The 23,301-nt window shown below is 40.3% G+C and overlaps 1 protein-coding gene across 1 annotated transcript in view; it reads right to left on the bottom strand.

Moving 5' to 3' along the window:
• Positions 1-22,719, bottom strand: part of FRZB (frizzled related protein) — a 57,946-nt gene extending 35,227 nt beyond the window's left edge. The window contains exons 1-2 of the mRNA XM_021006413.1: positions 21,566-22,719; positions 9,202-9,249 (exon numbers count right to left, since the gene is read on the bottom strand). Coding sequence (XP_020862072.1) covers positions 9,202-9,249; positions 21,566-22,037 — 520 coding nt within the window. The 5' untranslated portion in view covers positions 22,038-22,719. The remainder of the gene's footprint in view (positions 1-9,201; positions 9,250-21,565) is intronic.
• Positions 22,720-23,301: the final 582 nt, after the last annotated feature.

Here is a 23,301-nt window from a genome sequence, read left to right as displayed (position 1 = left end):
AGGGTCACAAAGCTAGCAAGTGTCCAAGGCTGAATTTCAACTTGGGTCTAGAATCAACAGCATTTGAGCTCAACACTGAAGTTTAATGTAGATACATAGATATGGAGAAGATCACAAGGGCAAAAATACAGAGTCAGAAAGGCACAGCACAAAAAACATTCATACAATGGCACATGAATCATTTTGGCTGAAATATAGGATTTGTGGAGGGGGGTGCTGGGGATATATGGCTAGAAAGGCAGGTTGCATCAAGATTGTGGAAGACTGAATAAGAAGTTGTCTTTACAGGAAAGAGGAAGTGACTAAAGATTTCTGAGCAGGATAGTGATAAGATCACAATGTTCCTTTAGGAATATTAACCTAGTAATTAATATTAACAACCTACTCTATGTAATAGCATCGCGAGAGATTAGAGAATAGGAAACCTGTTAAGAAGCTACCACAATAGTCCAGGCATTAAGTGATAAGGGAAGAATGAAAGCATAGAAGTTAAGCAGTGAAGGGAATGAAGTTAAGAGGATTCAGCACAGAAAACAGGATTGGTTGGAGAGGCAGGAAGAGAACCAGGCCAGTACTGCATCACAAAGCAAAGACCAGGAGTGGGTACAGGACAAGTCTAGGATGTCATTTGCCACATAGGTTGGAAGGAAGATGAGGACTGAGAAAATATTTAACTCCCTAGATCATAACCATATTGTTGTTTAGTTGATTAGTCGTGCCTGACTCTTTGTGACCCTATTTGGGGCTTTCTCAGCAGTGATATTGGAGTAGTTTGCTATTTGCTTCTCCAGTTCATTTTACAGGTGAAGAAGCTGAGGCAAATGGGTTAAGTGACTTGCCCAGGGTCACACAGCTAGTAAGTATATGAGGCCAGATTTGAACGCGAGTCCTCTTGGCTCCAGGGTGGGCACTCTATCCACTGTGCCACCTAGCTGCCCATTCACAACCATAATCTTGATGTTGACTATATTTATTATTTATCATGAAATTGGTTCTTTTTTCAAAGGAGGTTGTATTTACCTAAGTAAATCTGAAGGAGATGGTCACCAAGTACTTGCACAAAAGAGGGAAAGGAGTAAATACCTTCTCTATAATGGAATAGTGTCATCAATCAGTCAACTATCATTTATTAAACACTTACTATGAGTCAGACACTATACTAATTTCTGGGAATACAAAGAAATGCAAAAGACAATCCCTCCTCTCAAGGAGCTTATGGTTTAAGGGGCTATATGGGGAGCTGCTATGCCCACTAAACTCACATCATATATCACAAAAGAGGGTAAGACTGGGCACAGCTAGGAACCCTGTGCAACAGGATCTTAACTAGAAATAACCAGACCTGGAGCAAATTCAGTTGTTCTCAGAGGTCCTAGAGATGGCATAGAGGTGGCAATCCTATCATTAGTATGATTATTCTAGGAGAATGGGTCACCTATGCCACTATAGGGGCGAGCAGGGGAGGGGAGGTGGAAGAGAGAGATGGGTCTCAGGAAGATTTCTATCACCAGACCACATGGTAAGGCAGAGAGCTGATCACATGGGACAGAAGACTCCACCTTCCTCCAGATGTTGTCGCCCTGGGACAAAGCCCTTTTTGTCTACGCTAATTAGGGTCTTGGTACATCTGCCACTCTGCTTCCCAGAGAGAGAGAGAGCTTCCTTTGACAGCTTTTTAATTGACCCAAGTAAGAATCTACTTAAAGGAAAACCTGGAAGAGGGCAACTTCTGAACCCAGGGCTAAAAGTGCTAATGATTTCCTTAATGTGAAAAGGATCATTTAGTCATAGAATCAAAAACTGAGCTGAAAAGGAACACAGAAATCATCAATCCCAGTCACCTCATTTGATAGGGGGAAATTGGGGTCCAGAGAAGCTCACTTCTTTGTTCAGTGTCACATAGCTAGGTTATAACTAGCTAGTACTAATGAATTTTTAATTATGTCTCTGTGAATATTTCCTTCCCTACAACATTTTACATACTGGGGTTAGGAGTGCATATCACTGCATCAATTTTCAAACACAAGAGCTCACAAACTGGTCTCAACCACTAAATGAAAAATTGGAAACATTTTTCTGACAACTCATGTGAAAATGGATTTCATATTTGATCTAGATAACTACCTAAACTTACTGATTTAATTAGTGTGGTATAATGGAAAGAGCAATAGATTTAAAGTCACAGTTGCTGGGTTCAAATCTTGTTACTAATACTTAACTACCTGTGTGGCCTCAAGCAAGTCACTTCACCTATATGAGCCTCAGTTTACTCACCTGTAAAATGAAGGGGTTCAGTTACCTCAGGGGTTCTTAACTGCTTTATGTCATGGGCCCACTTTGGCAGCTTAGCGAAGCCTTTGGAATCCTTCTGAGGCAGCTAGATGGCACAGTGGATAGAGTGCTGGGCCTGGAGTTAGGAAGACCTTAGTTCAAACCTCACAGAAACAACAAACAGGAAATGGGACAGACTGTAAGAGATAGACTAGGATAAAAGGGCCTGTTGTGCTATGTCCATGGGGTCACAAAGAGTTGGACATGACTGAATGTCTGAACAGCAACAAAAACCAGTTCAATTCTAATTTCAGACACTTACTGGCCAAGTGACCCTTAGCCAAGTAACCTAGCCTTCATTGGCCTCAGTTTAGCGGGGATAAATAACAGCATCTGCCTCCAAGGAGGATTGTGAGGATCAAATGAGGCTAATATTTATAAAACACTTAGCACGTGATAGGCACCAACTTATTCCCTTCCCCTTCTCAGAATATAGTTAGTTGCCTGTTCATAATTTTAGCCAAGAGGTTAGTGGAAATAAAGATGACTTTTTTTTCCATTTAAGTTCACAGACTCTTTGAAATCAACTCAAGATGGGTTCCAGGTCAAAAACTTTTCAATGAGTTGATCTCCAAGGTCCTTCTGTCTCTAAACTCAGTGAGCACTGGATCTATGGCATGAAACCAAAATTCTCATTGCTTTATCACCTAGAGAGTACCTATTCCTTGTTATGATGGTGAGACAGAACATTTCTTAAATTTTGTTTTAAATCACAAATAGGAAACAGTACAGGGTCATTATCCCAAAACACAGGTATAAAAGCTTAGAGTTAACTTAAAAGTGGGGTTTTCTCAGGCATTTGAGTGTGGATAAAATGTAATTTAACCAATAATGGGAAGGAAAGAAGGTCTCATTCCAGAACTCTATATAAAGACAAATTAACTCTTTAGAACTAAATGAAAAGGGGCAGCTAGGTGGTGCAGTGGATAGAGCACTGGCCCTGGAGGTAGGAGAACCTGAGTTCAAATCTGAACTCAGACACATAACATTCACTAGCTGTGTGAATCTGGACAAGTCACTTAACCCCAGTTGCCTCACCAAAAAAGAGAGAGAGAGAGAGAGAGAGAGAGAGAGAGAGAGAGAGAGAGAACTAAATGAAAAAAGAAAGGGCTTGGATGGATTACAATATTTTTACAGCTTCAGTATTTCCTGTTTCATCATGACCACCTTGGACTGTTTCCTTACTCCTCAGAGCTTATTTTGAATGAAGTGTGTTTTCTTGTTAAGAGTACGTGAAAGTATCCCCATGCAATTTCACAACTAAGATGGAAAGGGCTTGTTTGCCTTTAATCACTTGCATTTCATCAGGAAACAAGAATAATGTTATAAATCCAGAACAGAAAATACAGAGAGTCCCAGTCTGCATTTGGGTTTGTTTCACCCACTAAGCTGCCTTTACACATCTCTCTACAGTATGGTGCCAGTGATTCAGATCCTTTAAAAAAATGTTGAACTATTACAGGAGCTATGTATGTTGGACTGCTGTGGTATCACCATGGGTATGCCTATGTGCTTGGCTGCAGGATAGCTGAGACCCATTCCAAGCTTCTGGTCAAACAGATTGGTACAATCCATCTGAGAGGGCACTGTGGCCCAGTGACAGGAGCAGCGCCCTTGGAGGCATAAGGACTGGCTTTGAATCCTGGCTTTGCTGCCTATTAGCTCTATTAGGACCACAATCAGTCACTTAACCTCTGGGAGCCTCTTTTCTCAACTGAATTCAATTCAAGCAACGTTTATTAAGCACCATATTAGCTCCTTCTTCTCCTCTTCCTCTTTCCCTCCTGGCTAGAAGGACAGGTTAGCAGGGTGCCCTTCATGCCTGCTTTCCTTTCACCTACCCCTCCTCTGACTCCTGAGCTGTCCAGACCCCATGGGTGACCCAGGAGGCAAGAGCTGACCCTACACAACTCAGACCCCAAGATCTGAAGAAGGTGACAGGGAAGAGAGTCACAGCAGCTCACACCTCTGCACTGTTTGTCTGAGCAGGGAGTTATCAGCTAAAGCTTTCAAGAAAGGGAGGACCATCGGCCTGAACCATTCGCTTGCCAGTTCATCCTAAGGTGCACCAGCCTTTACGATGTGCCCTGTTGCTATTTCCCACCCCAGAACCTCTCCTTTCATTACCATTTCATCTGCTGATGCACCCTGAGGACCCCTAAACCTTGTTATCTGCAACATCACTGAAAGACCTGGGGAATTCCAGGACTTTCTGACCACCCTGCAGCTGAACTCTCCTATGTACTGTCTCCCCCAATTAGAGCATGAGCTCCTTGACAGTAGGGATCTTTCTTTTTTCTTTTTGTAACTACAGCATTTAACCTGGTACTTAGCAAGCACTTAATAAATCTTTTTTCATTCATTCATTTATTCATTAATTCATTCACCAGCTAAGTGCTAGGCATACAAAGAAACAGTCCTTATCCTCCAGGATATTACATTTTACTGCAGGAAAACAACATAAGTGCAGATAAATACAAAGTAATTTTTTTATGGGATGAGGGGAATCTTTTAAGAGATTGCTTATCTGGTCTTAGACCTTTTCACCAAACCCTTTGTGCCTTTTTTCCCCACAGAGTGCTATGGGGAGGACTTTCTACCTCTTCCCCAACACCCTTCACCCCCACTCCAGGTATATTCTAGAAGAAAGGTATAAAGGGGAAAAAAATAGTTTTTTGGAAAAAAAAAAAGGCTGAGAACACTCTGTTGTTCTTTTATATGCCAAAACTGAGCATTAGCTCTTCCAACAAGAATCTGTTCTCAACAGATTCCAAGGTCATCTTGGAGGCAACTCCAATCACTGGAGACCAATAAAGAGTTTTTCCACTTCTTAAACAATGTGAATGCACACGTCCATACGCTTTAGGGAAAAAAAAGTTGTACTAAGTAAGTTGATTCGGGAGAACGCCCCTGAAAACACTCCTACCTCATAGGATCATTTGAAGAAAGTGCTTGGTAGGGGGGGGGGGCGGAGCCAAGATGGCGGAGTGAAAGCAGTGACTTGCTTGAGCTCTCCTCCAAACCCCTCCAAATACTCATAAAAAATGGCTCTAAACAAATTCTGAAGCAGCAGAACCCACAAAAAGACAGAGTGAAACAAATTTCCAGCCCAAGACAACCTGGATGATTGATCAGAAAGGTGTATCGTGCTAGGCTGGGAGCACAGGCTGCAGAGAACCTGGAGCAGGCCTCAGAGGACTGAATCGTGGGCAGCTGTGGAGGTTTCCAGACTCCTCAATCCACCAACGCCAAAGACAACTTAGAAGGTCAGTGGGAAAAGTCTGTTTCTGTCGGTGCTGAGAGGAAGGTGGGTTTCAGCTCCATTCCCCAAGAGCGTGGCCGGGGGGGGGGGGGGGGGCAGCTGCTTCCTGAGCTTCCAGCCCACAGACTGGGGGGGAATCCAGTGGCTGATCAGAGAGGGACTGCAGGGATCTCTTTGCCAGTGCTGAGGCAGGAATCTCTTGCTTTGCCCGTGTGTGGATCTGGGTCACAGTTCTGGGCAGCAGTGCTGGGGTGAGGAGGAGCACTGGCTTGGTGCAGCTTGTAGTGGCTGTGAAGAGGAACCCCTCCTCGCAGTTACAGGACAGAAAGGAGTACTTGTAGTCACAGGCCAGGAAAGGAGTAAACACCTTATCATACCACCTTGGAAGAACTGAAAATTTACAGTTCCCTACAAGTATCTCTGAAAACAGCTGTACAAAACCCCCAAAGCTTGGGACAGTACATTCTCGACATTGGAAGCAGATTCGTACCTTGACAAAGAGTTTAAAACTCAAGTAATTGGCCGGGATCATGAGCAAGCAGCGCAAAAAGAGTCAGACCATAGAATCTTACTTTGGTGAAAAAGAAGATCAAAATATACAACCAGAAGAAGACAACAAAGTCAAAGCTCCAGGCCTTGGAAGAGCTCAAAAGGGATCTTGAGAAGCAAATAAGGAAAGTAGAGGAAAAACTGGGAAGAGAAATGAGAGTGATGCAAGAAAATCATGAAAAACAAGTCAACAGCTTGCTAAAGGAGACCCAAAAAAAAAACTGAAGAAAATAACACCTTAAAAAATAGCCTAACACAAATGGCAAAAGAGGTCCAAAAAGCCAATGGAGAGAAGAATGCCCTAAAAAGAAAAATTGGCCAAATGGAAAAGGAAGTCCAAAGATTGTTGAAGAAAATACTTCCTTAAAAATTAGAATAGAGCAATTGGAAGATAGTGACTTTATGAGAAATCACAACACAGTAGAACAAATCCAAAAGAATGAAAAATTAGAAAACAATGTGAAATATCCCACTGGAAAAACAACTGACCTGGAAAATAGATCCAGGAGAGAGAGAGAGAATTTAAAAATTATTGGACTATCTGAAAGCCATGATCAAAACAAGAACCTAGACATCATCTTTCAAGAAATTATCAAGGAAAACTGCCTGATATATTAGAACCAGAGGGCAAAATAGAAATTGAAAGAATCCACGATCTCTCCTGAAAGAGATCCCCAAAGGAAAACTCCTAGGAATATTGTAGCCAAATTCCAGAGTTCCCAGGTCAAGGAGAAAATATTACAAGCTGCCAGAAGGAAACAATTCAAGTATTGTGGAAACATAATCAGGGTAACACAAGATTTAGCAGCTTCTACATTAAAGGACCGCAGGGCATGGAATATAATATTCCGGAGGGCAAAGGAGATAGGATTACAACCAAGAGTCACCTACCCAGGAAAACTGAGTGTAATCCTTCAGGGGAAAAAATGGTCATTCAGTGAAATAGAGGACTTTCAAGCATTCTTGATGAAAAGACCAGAGCTGAATAGAAAATTGACTTTCAAATACAGGACTCAGTGGAACATGAAGAGGTAAACAGGAAAGAGAAATCATAAAGACTTATTAAGATTGAACTGTTTACATTCCTGCATGGAAAGATGATATTTATAACTCATGAGACCTTTGTCAGTATTAGGGTAGTTGGAGGAAAAAAATTATATGTATGTATATGTAGATAGATAGACAGAGAGCACAGGGTGAGCTGAAGATTAAGGGGTCATATCTGGAGAATAAAATTAAGGGATGAGAGAGGATGATACTCGGGGAAGAAGAAAGGGAGAGGTAGAATGGGGTAAATTATCTCACAAATAAAAAAACAGAAAAGAAAAGTCTCTTACAGTGGAGGGGAAACGGGGGAAGGTGAGAGGGAATGAGTGAATCTTATTCTCATAGGATTTGGCTTAAGGAGGGAATAACATACACATTCAATTGGGTATGGAAATCTGTCTTACCCTACAGGAAAATAGGGGGAGAAGGGGACAAGAGAGCAGGGGGATGATAGAGAGGAGGGCAGATTGGGAAAGGGGGTAATCAGAAGTAAATACTTCTGAGGAGGGACAGGGTCAAAAGAAAGAATAGAATAAATGGGAGGGCAGGATAGGATTAACGGAAATAGAGTTAGTTTTTCACAACATGTCTACTATGGAAGTGTTTTGCATAACTGCACATGTACAACCTATATTGAGTTGCTTGCCTTTTCAATGAGAGTGGGTGGGGAGGGTGGAAGAGAGAAAATTTGAAACCTAAAGTTTTAAAAACATATGTTTAAAAAAATGTTTTCACATGCTACTGGGAAATAAGAAATACAGGAAATGGGGTACAGAAGTCTATCCTGCCCTACAGGAAAATAGAAAGGGAAGGGGACAAGAGAAGGGGAGAGAGATAGAAGAGAGAACAGACTAGGGGAAGGGATATTCAGAATGCATGCCATCTTGGGGTGGGGGGAGGGGGAGATGGGGTGAAAATTTGGAACTCAAAAACTTGTGGAAGTGAATGCTGAAAACTAAAAATAAATTTATATTAAAAAAAAGAAAAAAGTGCTTTGTAAATCATTAAGTTACTATAGTTATATTTGTTAAGCATTTTACAAAATGCTTTACATATGCTATCCTCACAATGATCCTATGGTAGATAGTAATGCAAGTATTATTACACCTATTTTGCAGATGACCCAACTGAGGCTAAGAGAGGTTCTGTTGCAGCAGAGCCAGGACTCAGCCTCAGAGCTGCTGACTCCATTTCTTCTGCTTATCCAGTTATATGATACTACCTCTTTATTCTCTATCTAGAATTATTAAATTGAGGATAGGCATACAGAAAAGCGGAAAGACTGTCAGTCTTGGAGTTTAGAAGATCTTGGTCCCAATTCTGCTTCTGACACTCACTAGTCATGAGTAAATCCATTAATTTTTAGGTGCCCCTAACCAATTCTCTGAGACAGATGATGGCCTGCATCAGTAGAAGAAATTTCCACACCAGGAGTTCCACACCCTGATGAAATGACAAGTCTGAATCTCTCCCCACCCCACAACATGCAACTGACAGAGTCCTATAAGTATTGGTCACTCCAATAATATTACCATGTAGTCAAAAGATATTAATTGCTTTGTTAAAAAAAAATACATTGAAATTATTCACAGAACTGTCCTGGTGCTAACCATGATGACCAGTATATTCCAAACAGGTTAGGGCTTAGGGGAAAAAAAAAAGCCCATGGAAATCTGAACATATTCTCAAGAAAAAATTATGTTAAAGTATTTATCATTTAAAATGCAAATGTGCCATATAGCTCTTTAAGGAGAAGATGAAAAGTGCCCTTAAAACAAGGACATATTATGTAAACCCCCACCCCCAATCTACCATAGACTTGGTCTCAGACTACTCAAGCCCAGAGCTGCAAGGTTAACAAACTCTTTGCCATTTCACACAATATATTGTCAGCTTCAATAAAAATAACTTTTTGCAAAAAAAAGGAATTTACTTATTATTTTTTTATGTTATTAATTAAAAGAAAAATAAATAGACTCAGAATGCAAGTTATTGATAGATAAGGTACTCACCACTGCTGGCACCTCTACAGTTTCCATTGCTAGAATCCATAGGAAAATCTGAAATTGATTCACAAAACATATAAAGAATTATTAGTATATTTGTTTTCAGAATGTTGATATTAAGCCACAAATATTGATTAATGTGTAAGGCACTGTTCTGTAGTATAAGTTTGACCCCCACTATGGCTTACTGGGTTAGATTCTTTCCTTCTTCCTTGGTTCCTTCATTCTCCCATGTAACCCAGGCTACAACGGCTATAGCAGCCATCATAACCCAAGCCCCAAGTGCTGATGGACACACATGTTTTGAACTGTTCCATTACTGATCTGAGCTAGTCTCTCCCTCCTTGAGCAACCTGATGGTCCCCCTACCCCTGAAGATTCACCATTTTGGTGCCAGACTTCAAGCAGATCAAGTGATCAGTGTTAGCCCCACTGCAGTTCAGAACTCCTGAGCTCAAGTGATCCAGCAGCCTCAACCTCCCCGTAATATCAGGGATTATAGAAATGCCCTACTATGACTAGCTATCAGGTACTTTCTTAAAGGGATGTTGCTGGAAGAGTAATGATAATGTTCAATTAAAAGTTTGTAGTACATATCTCATAAGAACCTTATCAGAGAGATGGTAGAAATACTATTATCCTAGGAGCAGTTAGGTGGTACAGTGGATAGAAAACTGGGCCTGGAGTCAGGAGACCTGAGTTCAAATCCAGCCTCAGAAACTTAATAGCTGTGACCCAGGGCAAATCACTTACCCCCTCATTGCCTCAGTTTTCTCATCTGTAAAATGAGGAAAATAATAATCTACCTCCCAGTGTGGTTCTAAGAATCAAATGAGGTAATAATTGGAAAAAAAATGCTTAGTGCAGCGCCTGACAGAGAGTAAGTGCTATATAAATATTAGTTATTCTTATTGTTATCTTAACAATGAGGAAAGTGAGGCTCTGAAAGTTTAAGGAACTTGTCCAATGTGAAGTGGCTAGCAAGTGTGGAAGATAACACTCACACCCAGGTTTTCTAATTCTTAAGTCCAGTGCTCTTGCCAACGCATGAGGCTATCTCTAGGACTGCTGTAGATCTCTTCTTATTAAAAATTTTAAAATGACAGCAACTAACATTAATATATAAGGCAACAAATTGACCTCAGTTGAGATACTTGGGTCTTGAGGTAGGGAAGATCTGAGTTCAAGTGCTGCCTTTGATAGCTACTGGTTGTGTGACCCTGGGCAAGTTATTTAACTGCTTAGTGCCCGAGGTGACTCTGTAAGACTGTATGTCGAAGAGCAGTTGTCTCTTTGCATTGGCACAGGAAATTTCCTTACTTGGAGTTCACATGATCAAATGGATGAAGGATATATTTATAAGGCTCTAGGCACAGTGCCTGGCACATAGTAAACTCTTAATAAATGCCTGTTCCTTCCACCACCACCCTACCAGACCTTCCCTAAGAGTTCCTGACACCAAAGAAAGTGGTAGGTCCAGTGAAATAAAAAACAACAAAAATATTGATGCCTATATAGTACTTTTAAGTTTTGTAATGACATTTTTATATGCAATAATTAAGGGTAATGCATGCTCAGACTGAGTGCCTACATTTTCTAGATCTATAACAATGAGTTCCATTAAAATTGTATCTATGTATTTATTTACTTGATTTTTAACATTTCTATTTATTTGTTAAATTAAAATTATCATTTCATTACAGCCAAGAAAGCATATATTTTTTTAAACTAGTATAAATTCACCTCAGCTTTGAGTTTTGGAAAATAATGCAATTCTCATTCTGATGTCTTGGTTCTAGCTCAGTAAAAATATGCAGTGAGAATTCAAATGATATGACCATTTTGTGGGATTCATTATTAGAATCAAAGAGGCCTAGCTGTAAACAATATCTTGTTTACCCTGTCCCAGAAGGAATTGGAAGAAAAAGGATTTGAAGCCAAAATAATTATCCACCTTTCCTGAGGAAGGTATTGAATAAACAAGTTTAGGAAAGGTCAGCTCTCCTTGTCTCTGGTGTCTTGGATTTCTCTGAGAGGTGATTCAGTTCACTGTCGGCAAAAGGTGAAAAAGAAAGTTGTGGAATGTGTAATCTAGACTACTGATGTCAAATTCAAGTGGAAACAGGGCCACTAAAGCCTAAATAAGTATCTCTGCAAGCCACAATATGATTTAGAAAACTACCTATTAACATTATCTATGTTCTACTGTATTTTTATTTATTTTGTTAAATATTTCCCAAAAACATTTTAATCTGATTCCTACAAGCCATCCACCACATTTGACATATCTGATCTAGACAATGATCACCAAATTTTTTATTGTTCACCCCATCAGTAAAAATTTTTGTATATGACCTCAATATGTATCTATTTACTTTCTTATAAAATATATGCATATATTACTTGAGTAATAATTATGTGCCTCATGAGATAAATGACATTTAAATCTTAAAAGGATAATATGGTAAAATAATCATTGATACCAAAGTCAATGAGGAACCACTAGAATTTATTGAGTAGTAAAGTGACACGGCTAGACCTGAGATTTAGGAAAATCATTTTGGTAGCTGTGTGGTGAAAGGATTGTAGTGAGGAGAGACTTGAGGCATGGAGACCAATTAGAAGTCTATTGCAATAATCCAAGTGAGAGATGATAAATTACTGAACTATGGTGGTAGCCATGTCAGTGCAGAAGGTGACTTATGTGAAAGATGTTGTGAAAGTAGAAATTACAAGATTTGGGACTGATTGGATATGTGGGGTGAGGGGGTGAAAGGAGTCAAGGATAGGGCCAAAGTTGAATAGCTGAGTGATGGGAAGAATGGTGGTACCCTCAACAGAAATTAAGAAGTTCAGAAGAGGGGAAGAGAATGAATTCTCTTGTAGACATATTGCATTTGAAAAATCTATGAGAATCACTTACAAATAAGCACTACATATTGTGGGTCTAGAGCTCAAGAGAAAGATTAGGGATAGATAGGTAGATAGGTAGAAAGATAGATAGATCTGGGTATAAATCACTAAAAATGAGAGAATGTGCAAAGAGAAGGCCTAGAACCGAGCCTTGGGACACACCCACATGTACAGTGTGTGATATAGATGTTGATCCAGAAAAGGAGATTTGGAAGGTCAGGCAAGTAGAACATGACCCAAGTGAGAGCAGAAAAAAGAGAGTAAGTACAGAAAGAAAGGATGATCACTACTGTCAAATGCTGCAGAAAGATCAGAAATATTAGAGACGGAAAGGCCATAAAACTTGGCAATGAAGAGATCACTGGCAACTTTGAAGAATAAAGTTTCAACTAAGAGAGGAGTCAAGGATTAGGAAGTTGAGAACCTGGAAGCCAAGAAGGATGGTGGTGCTTTACAGGGAAATAGGGATATTCAGAAGAGGGTGGGTTTGGTTTTTTTGGTGTTTTTTGCGGGTGGGAGAAGATAATGTAATTACAATCCATTCACTCCTGCTTATCTTGTGTATATATTCTCATTAAAAAAAATTACAAATGGGAAAGGGGAGATGCTTCTTCCAACATCAGAAATGCTTATATTCAAATGTAAATAGTCAGTCAAAAAACATTTATCGAGCACCTGCTATGGGCTAGGAACTGTGCTAAGTGCTGGGGATAAAAAAAAAGGAGGGGAAAACCCCAAAGAACAAAAACACACAACTTTCTTTCAAACCCCAACATGCATGAGTTTAGGATTAACTATCCTTTTGAACCATCAAGGATGTTGCTCTGTTCCCCTTGGCACAAATGAATGAGAACTGACTTTTGTCCCCTATGATTGAAAAGGGACAATTAAATACAGCAAACATTTATAAATGACTCCTATGTTTGAAGCATACTGTCCAAGAATCTGGGAGTACAAAGACAAAAACAAAAGTCCATTTCCTTAAGGAGCTTACACCCTAGGGAGGAGGGAGGGATTCAGCACAAACATGGCAAAGTAAATAGAAAATAAGTTGGTGAGGAAGGAGTACATCAGCAGGTTGGAGGAACGGGGAAGCTTTGGCCCTTGAATGAAGATTCTGAGACGCTAGATTCAACGAACGTGTTACTAAGTGCCTACTTTGTGCTAGGCATGGAAGAGACAAAGACAAAACAAAAGCAATTCCTTTTTTCTGAACTTACCTTCTACTGGGGGCTACAACACACAGACATGAGTAAATATAGGTTATAATTGAAGGCAGCCAGGTGGTGCAGTAGATAAGAGCGCCAGGCCTGAAGTCAGGAAGATTCATCTTCCCAAGTTCAAATCTGGCCTCAAATACTTGCTAGCTGTGTGACCCTAGGCAAGTCACTTAACCCCTAATTGCCTCAGTTTCCTCAACTGTAAAATGAGCTGGAAAAGGAAATGGCAATCTTTGCCAAGAAAACCCCAAATGAGATCACAACGAGTCAGACACAACTGAAAAAACTGTTTTAATTCATTATTAGAATGGAGCTGATATCTTCATGAATGAAATTTCATTTCTTACCAGGCTCCACTGTTCCCGACTGCTTCTCAGTCCCAGATTAAAATGGTTTTAGGGTACAACTATGTGGGGTACTGGAGTCAGAGGTCCTGAGTTCAAATCCCACTTCTATTTAGTACTTCTGTAAACCTGAGCAAGTTCGTTTACCTCTATAGGCCTCAGTTTTCTCATCTGTCAAAGGAGGGATCTAGATCTCTAAGGTCTCCCTTTCTCTTAATTTAGCAGCCTGTGCAAAGAATTACCTATAAATAAAACCGAACACATCATCCTGATACAGAATATTAACAATTATTTTCCCTTTATGTCATCCAAAGTAATTTACAATTTCTACAATTTCAATTACATCCAAAGTAATTTATAATTTCTCAAAAGGAGAAATAATAAAGTCAATTTTTCTCTTGAGTCTTAAATTTTCCATTTCTTTAGATCATCCCATTTCCCCCTTTACAACCTTGTGTATTACAGTAAGTAATTCTTCCTTCTTGGTATTTATTCCCTCAAATATTTGTAGACTGGAGCTAAAGAAAAGGCTCTCTGTTCTTCGTAGAGTAGAGAAATGATTCCACTGCAGTTCCTACATGTGAAAGTTTGCTTCCCTTAGGTTCTGCCAAGATTGGTAAGACCCTGACTAATCACTTGAGCAAGAGTTTTAGTTACATAATTTATGGTGGTCAAGAAAGCCAAACCCAATGGACAAATGAGTAAAGAACCTTTGGCAAACCCAGTGAGTGTGCTATGTAAATCTTTATTAAATATCAGCATACCATACATGTTTTTGCACACTTTGTTTCAATGTTTCTGAGATTAAGCAAACTGCCTTTAAGGGATCTTTTGAATCTGAGATTCATACCTATCTTCATAAAGTAATATTCAAATTGTTAGTTCTAAAACAAAAATGAGATCTGCCTTTCCATTCACATTTCAACGGTGAGGCATGTTTCTAAACAGATGCAGATTATACCAACACACCTGATTAAAAGAGAAAAATTCAGATCCAGCTTGTAGTCTTATCTATATGACAACAAACATGTGGTTTGGTTGAATTTTTCACCGAATCTATGCACTAAATGGGAAGAATGAATCACTTACACAGACAGCCCTAGAATAAGTGTTTGACTGCAAGAAATTTCATGCCAATCCTACCATTGTGAATCATTTTTCAGTTAGTGGTAGGTTTTAAAGATTCTCTGTGTTAAATTGAAGTGACCAGTTTTGTCATTTTGGAGATAGTCTTGATTTTTTTTCTAGCCTGTAAAGTTTAGGTTCTAAGAAAGGCTATTTTCCAAAATAGGTAACACTAAATGGTCCTTGGCGTAAGAGGCAGCTAGCTGGTGCAATGGGCACAGCACTAGACCTAAAGTCATCAAGACCTGAATTCAAATGTAGCCTCAGACATTTACTAGCTGTGTGACCCTGGGAAAGTCATTTTACCTCAGTTAAGTTAACCTCAGTTTCTTCAATTTTAAAATGGGGATAACAGAATCTACGGATCAAATGAGATCATATTTGCAAAGCACTTTGCAAACCTTACAATGCTATATAAATGCCAACTATGAGGAAACATCTAGTATGAAGACAAAGACTAGACATATCGAGAACCAGGGCGGGTGCTTCTTATAGTTGCAAACTAAGAAGTATGTAAATCATTACATGGACTGCCAAAAGCAAACTAATCTGCGGATGGGAATATGCATTTACGTAACGCCTACTATTGGCCATATGTTATACCAAGCACTTTCCCCTAATGCCCCCAAATATTATATCATTTGATCCTCACAATAATCCTAGGAGGGAGGTTCTATTATTAGCTCCACTTTTCAGTTGAGGAATCTGAGAAGTTAAGCGACTTGCCTAGGGTCACACTGCTAGTAAGTATCTGTGGCAGGATTTTAACTTGGGTCTTCCTGACTCTAGGCCCAGTACTTTATCCACTGTGCCACCAGCTGTCCTGAATCTGATTTGTGTGCTTTTAAAATTACAATGTCTAAGTTTAATGAAGAGGCAGTGAATAAGCAATGGAGAAGTAGCCTTGAATGAGCAAGACTCGGGTTTAAATCATAGCTATAAGACCTACTAGCTCTGTGACCCTGGGCAAGTTGCTCAAACTCTCTGCACCCCAGAAAACTCTCCAAAACTATACATTACAGAGTATGAGCCCATCTATATTGGTTGGAGTTTCCTTTGTGGACTCTCTCATACCAGTGAAATCACAAGTCTCTGAAAAAGGAGAGAGGGGAAATAAGCATTTAGGGAAGGGAATAAACATCTGTTAAGTGCTTCCTGTGTGCCAAGTGTTGTGGTAGGTACTTTTATAAATATTACCTTATTTGATCCTTACAACAATCTTAGGAAACAGGTACTATTATTATCCCAGTTTCATAAGAAATGAGGCAGAGGTTAAGTGACTTGCCCAAGGTCACACATCCAATAAGTGTCTGAGGGTCCCATGTAAACTCACATCTTCCTGGCTCCAGGCCCAGATTTCTATCCACCATACCATCTAGTTGTTTGAAAAAAAAATTGAATAGTTCAGAAACAATTCTTGGTCTTTACATAACAAATGTATAACAAATCAGGACCAGGCCTCCTCAGCTTAGCCTGGACCCCAAATAAAGGGGGAGACATTAAAAGAAAACAATTAGCAGGATATAAACCAGACACAAGATGAGGTAATCTGATTTCTAATTAAAGGAAAGATTAGGGATTTTCCAAGTTGGGAGGGGAAGAGCCAATAGGTACAGTTCCCTGAAATCAGAAAAAGAGATGTCCCACTCCCCACCAAGCTTCTGTATTCAATCAAAGGAACAAGGAAACAATAACTGATTGATCAGTATGGGGCCAGTTTTCAGATAAGACACATGGGTTGCTTGAGATGTATAACTGTGGGAAAACTCCTCACATGAATCTTTGGATTTGACTGGGTTTCTGGTCAGCATAACCTAGGTCCTTCGTTAAGGGTCTCTAAGCAACAAGTAGAGGGCCAGTTTCCCAGCTGTGCAGGGCTAAGTTCAAAAAGTGCAATAAAATTGTCTCACGATTCCCATAATTAAAGTTTTCTCACAAGATAGGAATTGGACTGGACCCGTAATGGAATAAAGAGGGAATTTCGCTAGACCCAGAATTAAGTCACTAGATGAACTCAGTGTGGTTTACTCAATTCTGTCAGTAGTCTGTTGTTATTGATTGAGTTGTTTCAGTCAGGTCCAACTCTCTGAGCCCCCATCTGAGGTTTCACAGATACTGAGGTGGTTTGCCATTTTCTTCTCCAGCTCTTTTTATAGATGAGGTACTAAGGCAAACAGGGTAAGTGATTTGCACAGGGTCATATGGCTAGTAAGGGTCTGAGGCCAGGTCTCATTTCAGGTCCTCTTTACTCCAGGGCCGGCACTCTACCCACTTTGCCACTTAGCAGCAGCTATAGTTTTGTAAAGGAGAGCCCTGGTCCTGGCAGGGGACCTTCTATTTAAAAGTACCTCCTAATTTAGCTAATTTGAAGACAGAGTACATGTAATGATAAGGGAACTTCCTGGACTAGAATTTCTCTGTGCCTCTCATCTAACAACAGTGCAAGATTCAGTCTTGGGCCCATGATATAAAGAGTATCTTCCTAAAACTAGAATCCTAACAATAGCAGGTCCCCTCCCCCTTTCCCCCTTTGTTCTGGGGACACAGGAGAAGACATGAAAAGCTAAATCTACCTAACCCTTGACCCCTCCCACTAGTCCAGTCCCTGCCTTGTGCCCTACCATCATAACCCAAGCTGACTGGATGCAAAGACAACCAATTTATATTGAATACCATTACTTAGCCCTGGTTTTTTGAAGAGCCAGGCTTGGCAAACAACTTTGTAGGTGTAAATTCCCACTGTATCATTTCATTACCTAAAAAATGATCTCTTCTGGCACATTACATGGTAACTTAAAAGTATGACTAGAGTCATACCTCACAAAAGTCCTCAGAGTAGTTTATCCACTTCGGTTGTTGAAGAAATTGACTTAATTCTCATAATAATTTGGAGAAGCAGCCCTGATACAATAGAAGATCAGTCTTGGAGTCACAAAAACCTGGATTCAAGTCCCTATTCTGACACACACTGGCAATGTGACTGCAGGGGAGTCACTACCTTTTCTGTGCCTCATTCAATTCTCTAAAACTAAAAGTTACATAAGAGTTCTTAATAGGCAACAAGTGGAAGGAGTTTCCATACCTCAAGTTCTCCTCTTGATGAAATCACAAGTTTCTAACCTACCTCCTTTCTGGCTGCCCCCAAATCGTAGTGATTTCTGAACAAATGTAGAATGGTAGTGAATGTTAACAATGGGCCACAGCAAATGAGAACATTCCCTTCTTAAGGAATCATAATCTAATATACACCCAAAACCCATCTGAGTTGGCCTACTAGCACAACCAATTTTTTTTTTATTCCAATGGTAGGAATGTTTGTGTTTGTGGTTGTTGTTGTGAAGGAATTTTTTTTTCAGTTGAGTAGCTAACTCAAAATACATATTAAATGAAAACCTAAAACAAACAAACCCTACTCCAAATTTAATTTGTAAAGTTCCCCTCAGAAAAAGAAAAAAGCAAAATAGGAAGAGATAAGAGATATTTATATGCCTCTTGCAGTTAATGTGAATGATATCAGGGACTCCAAATATATTCAAGATGGAATACCACTAATATTCATTTCATTCAACGACAAAGCTGAACTTTCAATACCAAATCACTAGGTGGGAAGCTATCTTCCTAAGAATCTATGGTACATAGGCATTATATTATCTTAAAGGCAAAAATAAAGGGACTTCTAAAAGAATTAAAGTTCAGTTACTTGATTCTGGCCTTACTAGTTAAGTGCAATGAGATCCTCAAAGAAAGAATTTGTCCTTGCAATGCATCTGAGTGTGTGTGTTTGCACACACAAGGGCATGCACACAAACACCTGTATTTGTGTTTTTCCTCATTCTCCTTCTAGACTTTTTTTTTCTACGGAGGATGAGACTGTAAGAATCATGAATATTATAGCATTTTGGAGAAAAAAAATCTGGGAAATCAGGTTCCCATTGACTGAAAGAATGTTTTCATGCATCTCACCCTGGAATCATTCAATGAGGTTATTGTGCTACATTTGGTCTGGTCCTCAGCAAATAGGTAACTTGGGGGCACTTTTACTGAAACTGCCTCTCTTCAGCATTGAACGGAATTGCTTTGAGAAGCTCCTGACCTGGCCAAGCCAACTTCAGGTCCAATCTCTCTAGAAGGTCATTTTTAAAGCCCCACAGCTCCTATGAGGGAAGAGTTCACAAAAACATTGCAGTGTGAGCCATTGCCACCACCCTGTCCTCAAATACAGTCTGAAAGAAACACCAGCCTTTAAAGGGTTCTAAATGATTGACAAGCCAAGACAAATTCTGCTGTAGTCTTCTCTACAGCCTCTCTATAATATACTATTTGAGCACATAGCAGGTTAGGTTGAAAAAAGCCTAGTTGTGTTATATAATCTTGGTTTAGTATCTGTAATGACAACTTACATTTCTCTTTAAACTGACAAAACTTTTCCCATAATCACAATTCAAGGTAGATAGTACAAGTATTATTACTGCCCAATTTTTTGCAGATGTGGAAATTTATTTCCGTGACAGGATTCAAACCCCAGTCTCCTCACCTTAAACTTGGTGACCATTCCCCTACACCACACTGCCATGTCAAAGAGAGAAAAAAAAATGTTTCAGAAAGGTGATAATGATGGAGGGATAGAGGAATTTCATTGGTGTAAGGAGATTGCAGGAGAGGACTCCTGTTACCAGTGAAGGTAACAAGAAGGTACCTTCTCTGAGGCTTACAGTCTGAGAGAACTTCCTGGAGCACTGACTAGTGACAAAGCAACTTTGCCAAGGGTCTTAAACCAGTATGCCAGAGGCATGACTTGACTCTGCCAAGCTTCCTCTCAAAGAGAATAAAAGATGGTGAACTATGGTTGTGGAGGAGGGGGGTGGGGAGAGGGAAGGGAACAGGAATCACAGAAATTTTAATTTATATATTTATATATTGTTATTATGAAAAGTACTACAGTAGCCAAAGCTTTATAAGTACTACCACCAAAAAGCAACATTATGATTTCCTTCTTCTTCCCCTGCTTATCTAAGGCTGGGTGAGCCAATATGCATAGAAATTAGGAAAGGACAACAAAATGAGGGTAAAAGATGGTCCATAATTTTTCTAAAGACAATAACCTAATCATCAACAGTTGGGTATATATTGAGGGCAAGGATATAAGGGGGAAAATAAGATTTTTTTTAAAGTGAAATGTAACAGAATAGGCAACAAATAGGTGCATTTAGAAATGAAGAGTTCATCTGAAATGTGAGGGCAAAGTTTTGGGGTTTTTTTAAGGGCTCTAAAGTACTGAGTTTACTTTTTAAATTGATGAACAATAAAATTAGAAATCTGGGTTAGGTGGTAGGAGGGGGTTTTAATTAGATTAAACAGACCAGAGTGAATTTGTTTCATTAGGATATTAGATCTTATGGAGAGCACAATTGGAATGAAATGTAAATGGGCAAACAATGATTGATTCCATTCTGTATAGAGCTGCAATAAAGTTTTATGGACAAGTGTGGGCTGGGCAAGATAGAAGCAAATGGGAAATTAAAGGGATTAGGCTGCCTGGAGGGAAAGGATAAAACAAAAGTATAAAAAGGTCAGGCTGCTTGGACTGTGGAGGTAAATGTTGAATGCAGAAGGAAGGGTAAGAATACTAGATGAAGAGAAAGAAGAATAAGATTAAGAATAGGATTATTCTTAGTAAGGGCATAATAATAAATGACTTTATAAAGCTCTTTACAAATTTTAAAGTGCGATATAAATATGTTATTATTATCCAAAAACTCTTCCAGTTGACTTTAAAGTATGCATTTTTTTTAAAGAAAGATTTAGTAATGAGACAGGACAAAAGTAGAAATACACCAGTAGTGCACAGTAGTTTTTTATAACTGTTTCCAGCATGGACTGAAGAACTATTTATCTCAGTGAAGCTAGAGAGGGAATTTAAGGTAAAGCCAGTCGCCCAAATTAGAATTTGGCCAGTACACTGTAGTTACAATCTATGCATTGTAGCAAGGTTACATAAAAAGTGGCTGCAAGGGGAAAAGAGCCCAGTTCTCTGTTTTACCCAAACATCACAAGAGAAAGTTAAAAAGAAGGTGCTTTCTCTCAAAACTAGATATGTGAGGGTCTATATTTTAGCCTGTGTTGGGAACTTTATCGATGAACCCAGATCACAACTCATTTCTTACTTAATAGCTGGGTCTTAGGGAATTGCTTAAGGAACACACAGAGATGTACCAACACTACATAGCCAGTAAGTATCAGAGGTAGATTGGAACCTAGGATCTCCTAACTCCACACCCATAATGCTATCTAGAACTCCATGCTGCCTAAAGAGACAGAAAGTGAATTAAGTGAAGTTACCCAGAAAACTAGGAAGAAGGCTTTGCTGTAGAAGATTAAGAAGGCCAAAAGAAATGTTAAGACAAATGCAGCCTAGTCAAAGGAGAAGCTTGCTGGTATAGGTAAAGTATCATTCCTCTGAGTTTATGAGAGGTAGAAAGAGAGGGGTTACTTAACTGTCCATTAGATATGTAATATGAAAGGAATGGATGGGAGATCATATATCGGAGGGCATCAGTTTGGAAGGGTAGTGAATCAAGATTAGGAGGGATTCTTGCTGGGAGCAGAAATGATTAAGGGTGTGAATATTGTCCTGAAATAGGAGATTAGATCAAAAGGAGAAAGGTAAAGTGAGATGGGGTGAAGGCAAGGAACCAGGACCAGAAGTGGAGTAGGATCCAAGAAGGGAAAAGGTTACTTAGGAGGGATAAAGACAGATCCAGCACTCACCAGCTCCATCAGCCGTGACTATGGCCTCAGGAGAGATGCAGACACCTCTATCGTAGACTGGCAGTTCTTCACAGGCCAAGCTCTCTGGCCAGGAGTGGCGGTATTTGATGAGGACAGGCTCACACCCCTGCCGAGCTCTCTCACACACAGACTTGCAAGGCTTGATGGGCTCATGCTGGAAGTCAATGGTACAAATAGGAGCATACATGGCACAGAGGAAGAAGAGCAGGTCTGGGCTGCATCGGGTTCCCAGCAGGCCTTCAAATTGTTCGATGGCCAAGATGGCATTCGCCTGGGTGCTATGGTGCAGGTGGTTAGGCATCTTAGTCATGTTCCAGGGTAGGGACTTGCACAGGGGGATACGCACAGGTTCACAGGCTGCACTCTGGGCTCCGGGCACCTGGCTAAGGAAGATGCCTGCCATGGCAAACAGAAGCAGCAGCAGCATCTCTCCAGAGTTGCAGTCAACCATAATCCCGGTAGAATGGGACAGAGAGACTAGAAGAGTTAAAGGAAGCGGTGAAACGCTTTCCCTCTTCTTTTCTTCTTTCTCAATGATCAGAGGAGTTTTTTTTTTCCCCTCGGAGCAGTCTTCCAGCCTTTCTTGGATCAGATTCCTCTAGTAATGTCCTACCGGCTTTTCACAGAAGTCACTGCTGGGGCGGCTGCTGCTGCTGCTCTCAGTTCTCACCAGCATCTATTCATTTCCCTTCTCTCAGGCAGAAACATTACACTTCCCAGATAAATCAGAAGAAAATCAAAAAGAAAAAACAAACACAAAAGTGGAATTCAGCTGTTTGTGGTGGGAGGTACAGGTCCTCTGTATCCCAGAAAGCAGCTAAAAGAAGCATGAAATTCTCCAAAGAGAGAAAAGAGGAGGAAAGGGGGCAAAGCAAGAAGGTGGGGGAGGGGAGAAATGGGGATGGGGGAGGGGAGAAAAGAAAAGTGGGGAGAAAATGCCCTATTCCCAGAGAGGATAGGGAGAAAGAACTGAGTAAGAGTTTGTAAGTCTTGAAGTTTAGTGGTTGAAGGAGAGGGTGCGCAGGCACTGAATTTCTGAGTAGTGTTGTGGCTGCTAGGAGGTACAGGACCAGCTTTGAAATGAGGTCTGTGCTTCCAATCCAGCTCCTTTTCACGTTCGCACCTCATGGCCAAAGAGGGAGCTCCTCCTCCTACCGGAGTCCCAGCCCTCCCCAGCCTTCTCCTCTTCTCAGAAAAGAGGGGGAGGGAAGAGAAGGTGATGGGGGACGTTAGTGAGAAGGGGATGCAGATGCAGATGGGGATGGGGGAGGGGAAACTAAAGAGCTAGGCAGATGAGATGACCTGAGGCAGCGTTGACTCAGTTCCTAAGACACCCTCAACCCCTTCCTTCTGCTTAGTCCTTTGGAAAGCTGCAGACCCACACTCTCTTTCTTTAATCACTGTTTCTGTAGAGTGTAAAAACTTGTGTCGGGGAGGAGGGGGAGGGAGCCGAAAGACAGCTACTGAAAAGTCATTTTAAAAGTCAAAGGTAGTAGACAACTTTAGACAGCGGTGGCGCGACTGTGTGGCCATTTGAAAGTAAACCTAGCAGTCCGGAGCATCATTTTGAATGAGCGATTGGGATGGGGAGCGGTTACTCTGCAAGATACTCTGCAAGAAAATCCTACTCGTAAAGATATTACCCAGGACACAAGGAGCAGCTTTCTCACTGATTTCAATTTGCAATATGTAATTATAACTTCTCTTTGCCTTCC

Source organism: Phascolarctos cinereus, unplaced genomic scaffold, assembly GCF_003287225.1.
Source record: "Phascolarctos cinereus isolate Bilbo 61053 unplaced genomic scaffold, phaCin_HiC Scaffold_726;HRSCAF=1367, whole genome shotgun sequence".
Lineage (NCBI taxonomy): Eukaryota > Metazoa > Chordata > Mammalia > Diprotodontia > Phascolarctidae > Phascolarctos > Phascolarctos cinereus.
Note: the sequence above shows the minus strand (reverse complement) of the source record. Positions and strands in the feature narration are given on the sequence as shown.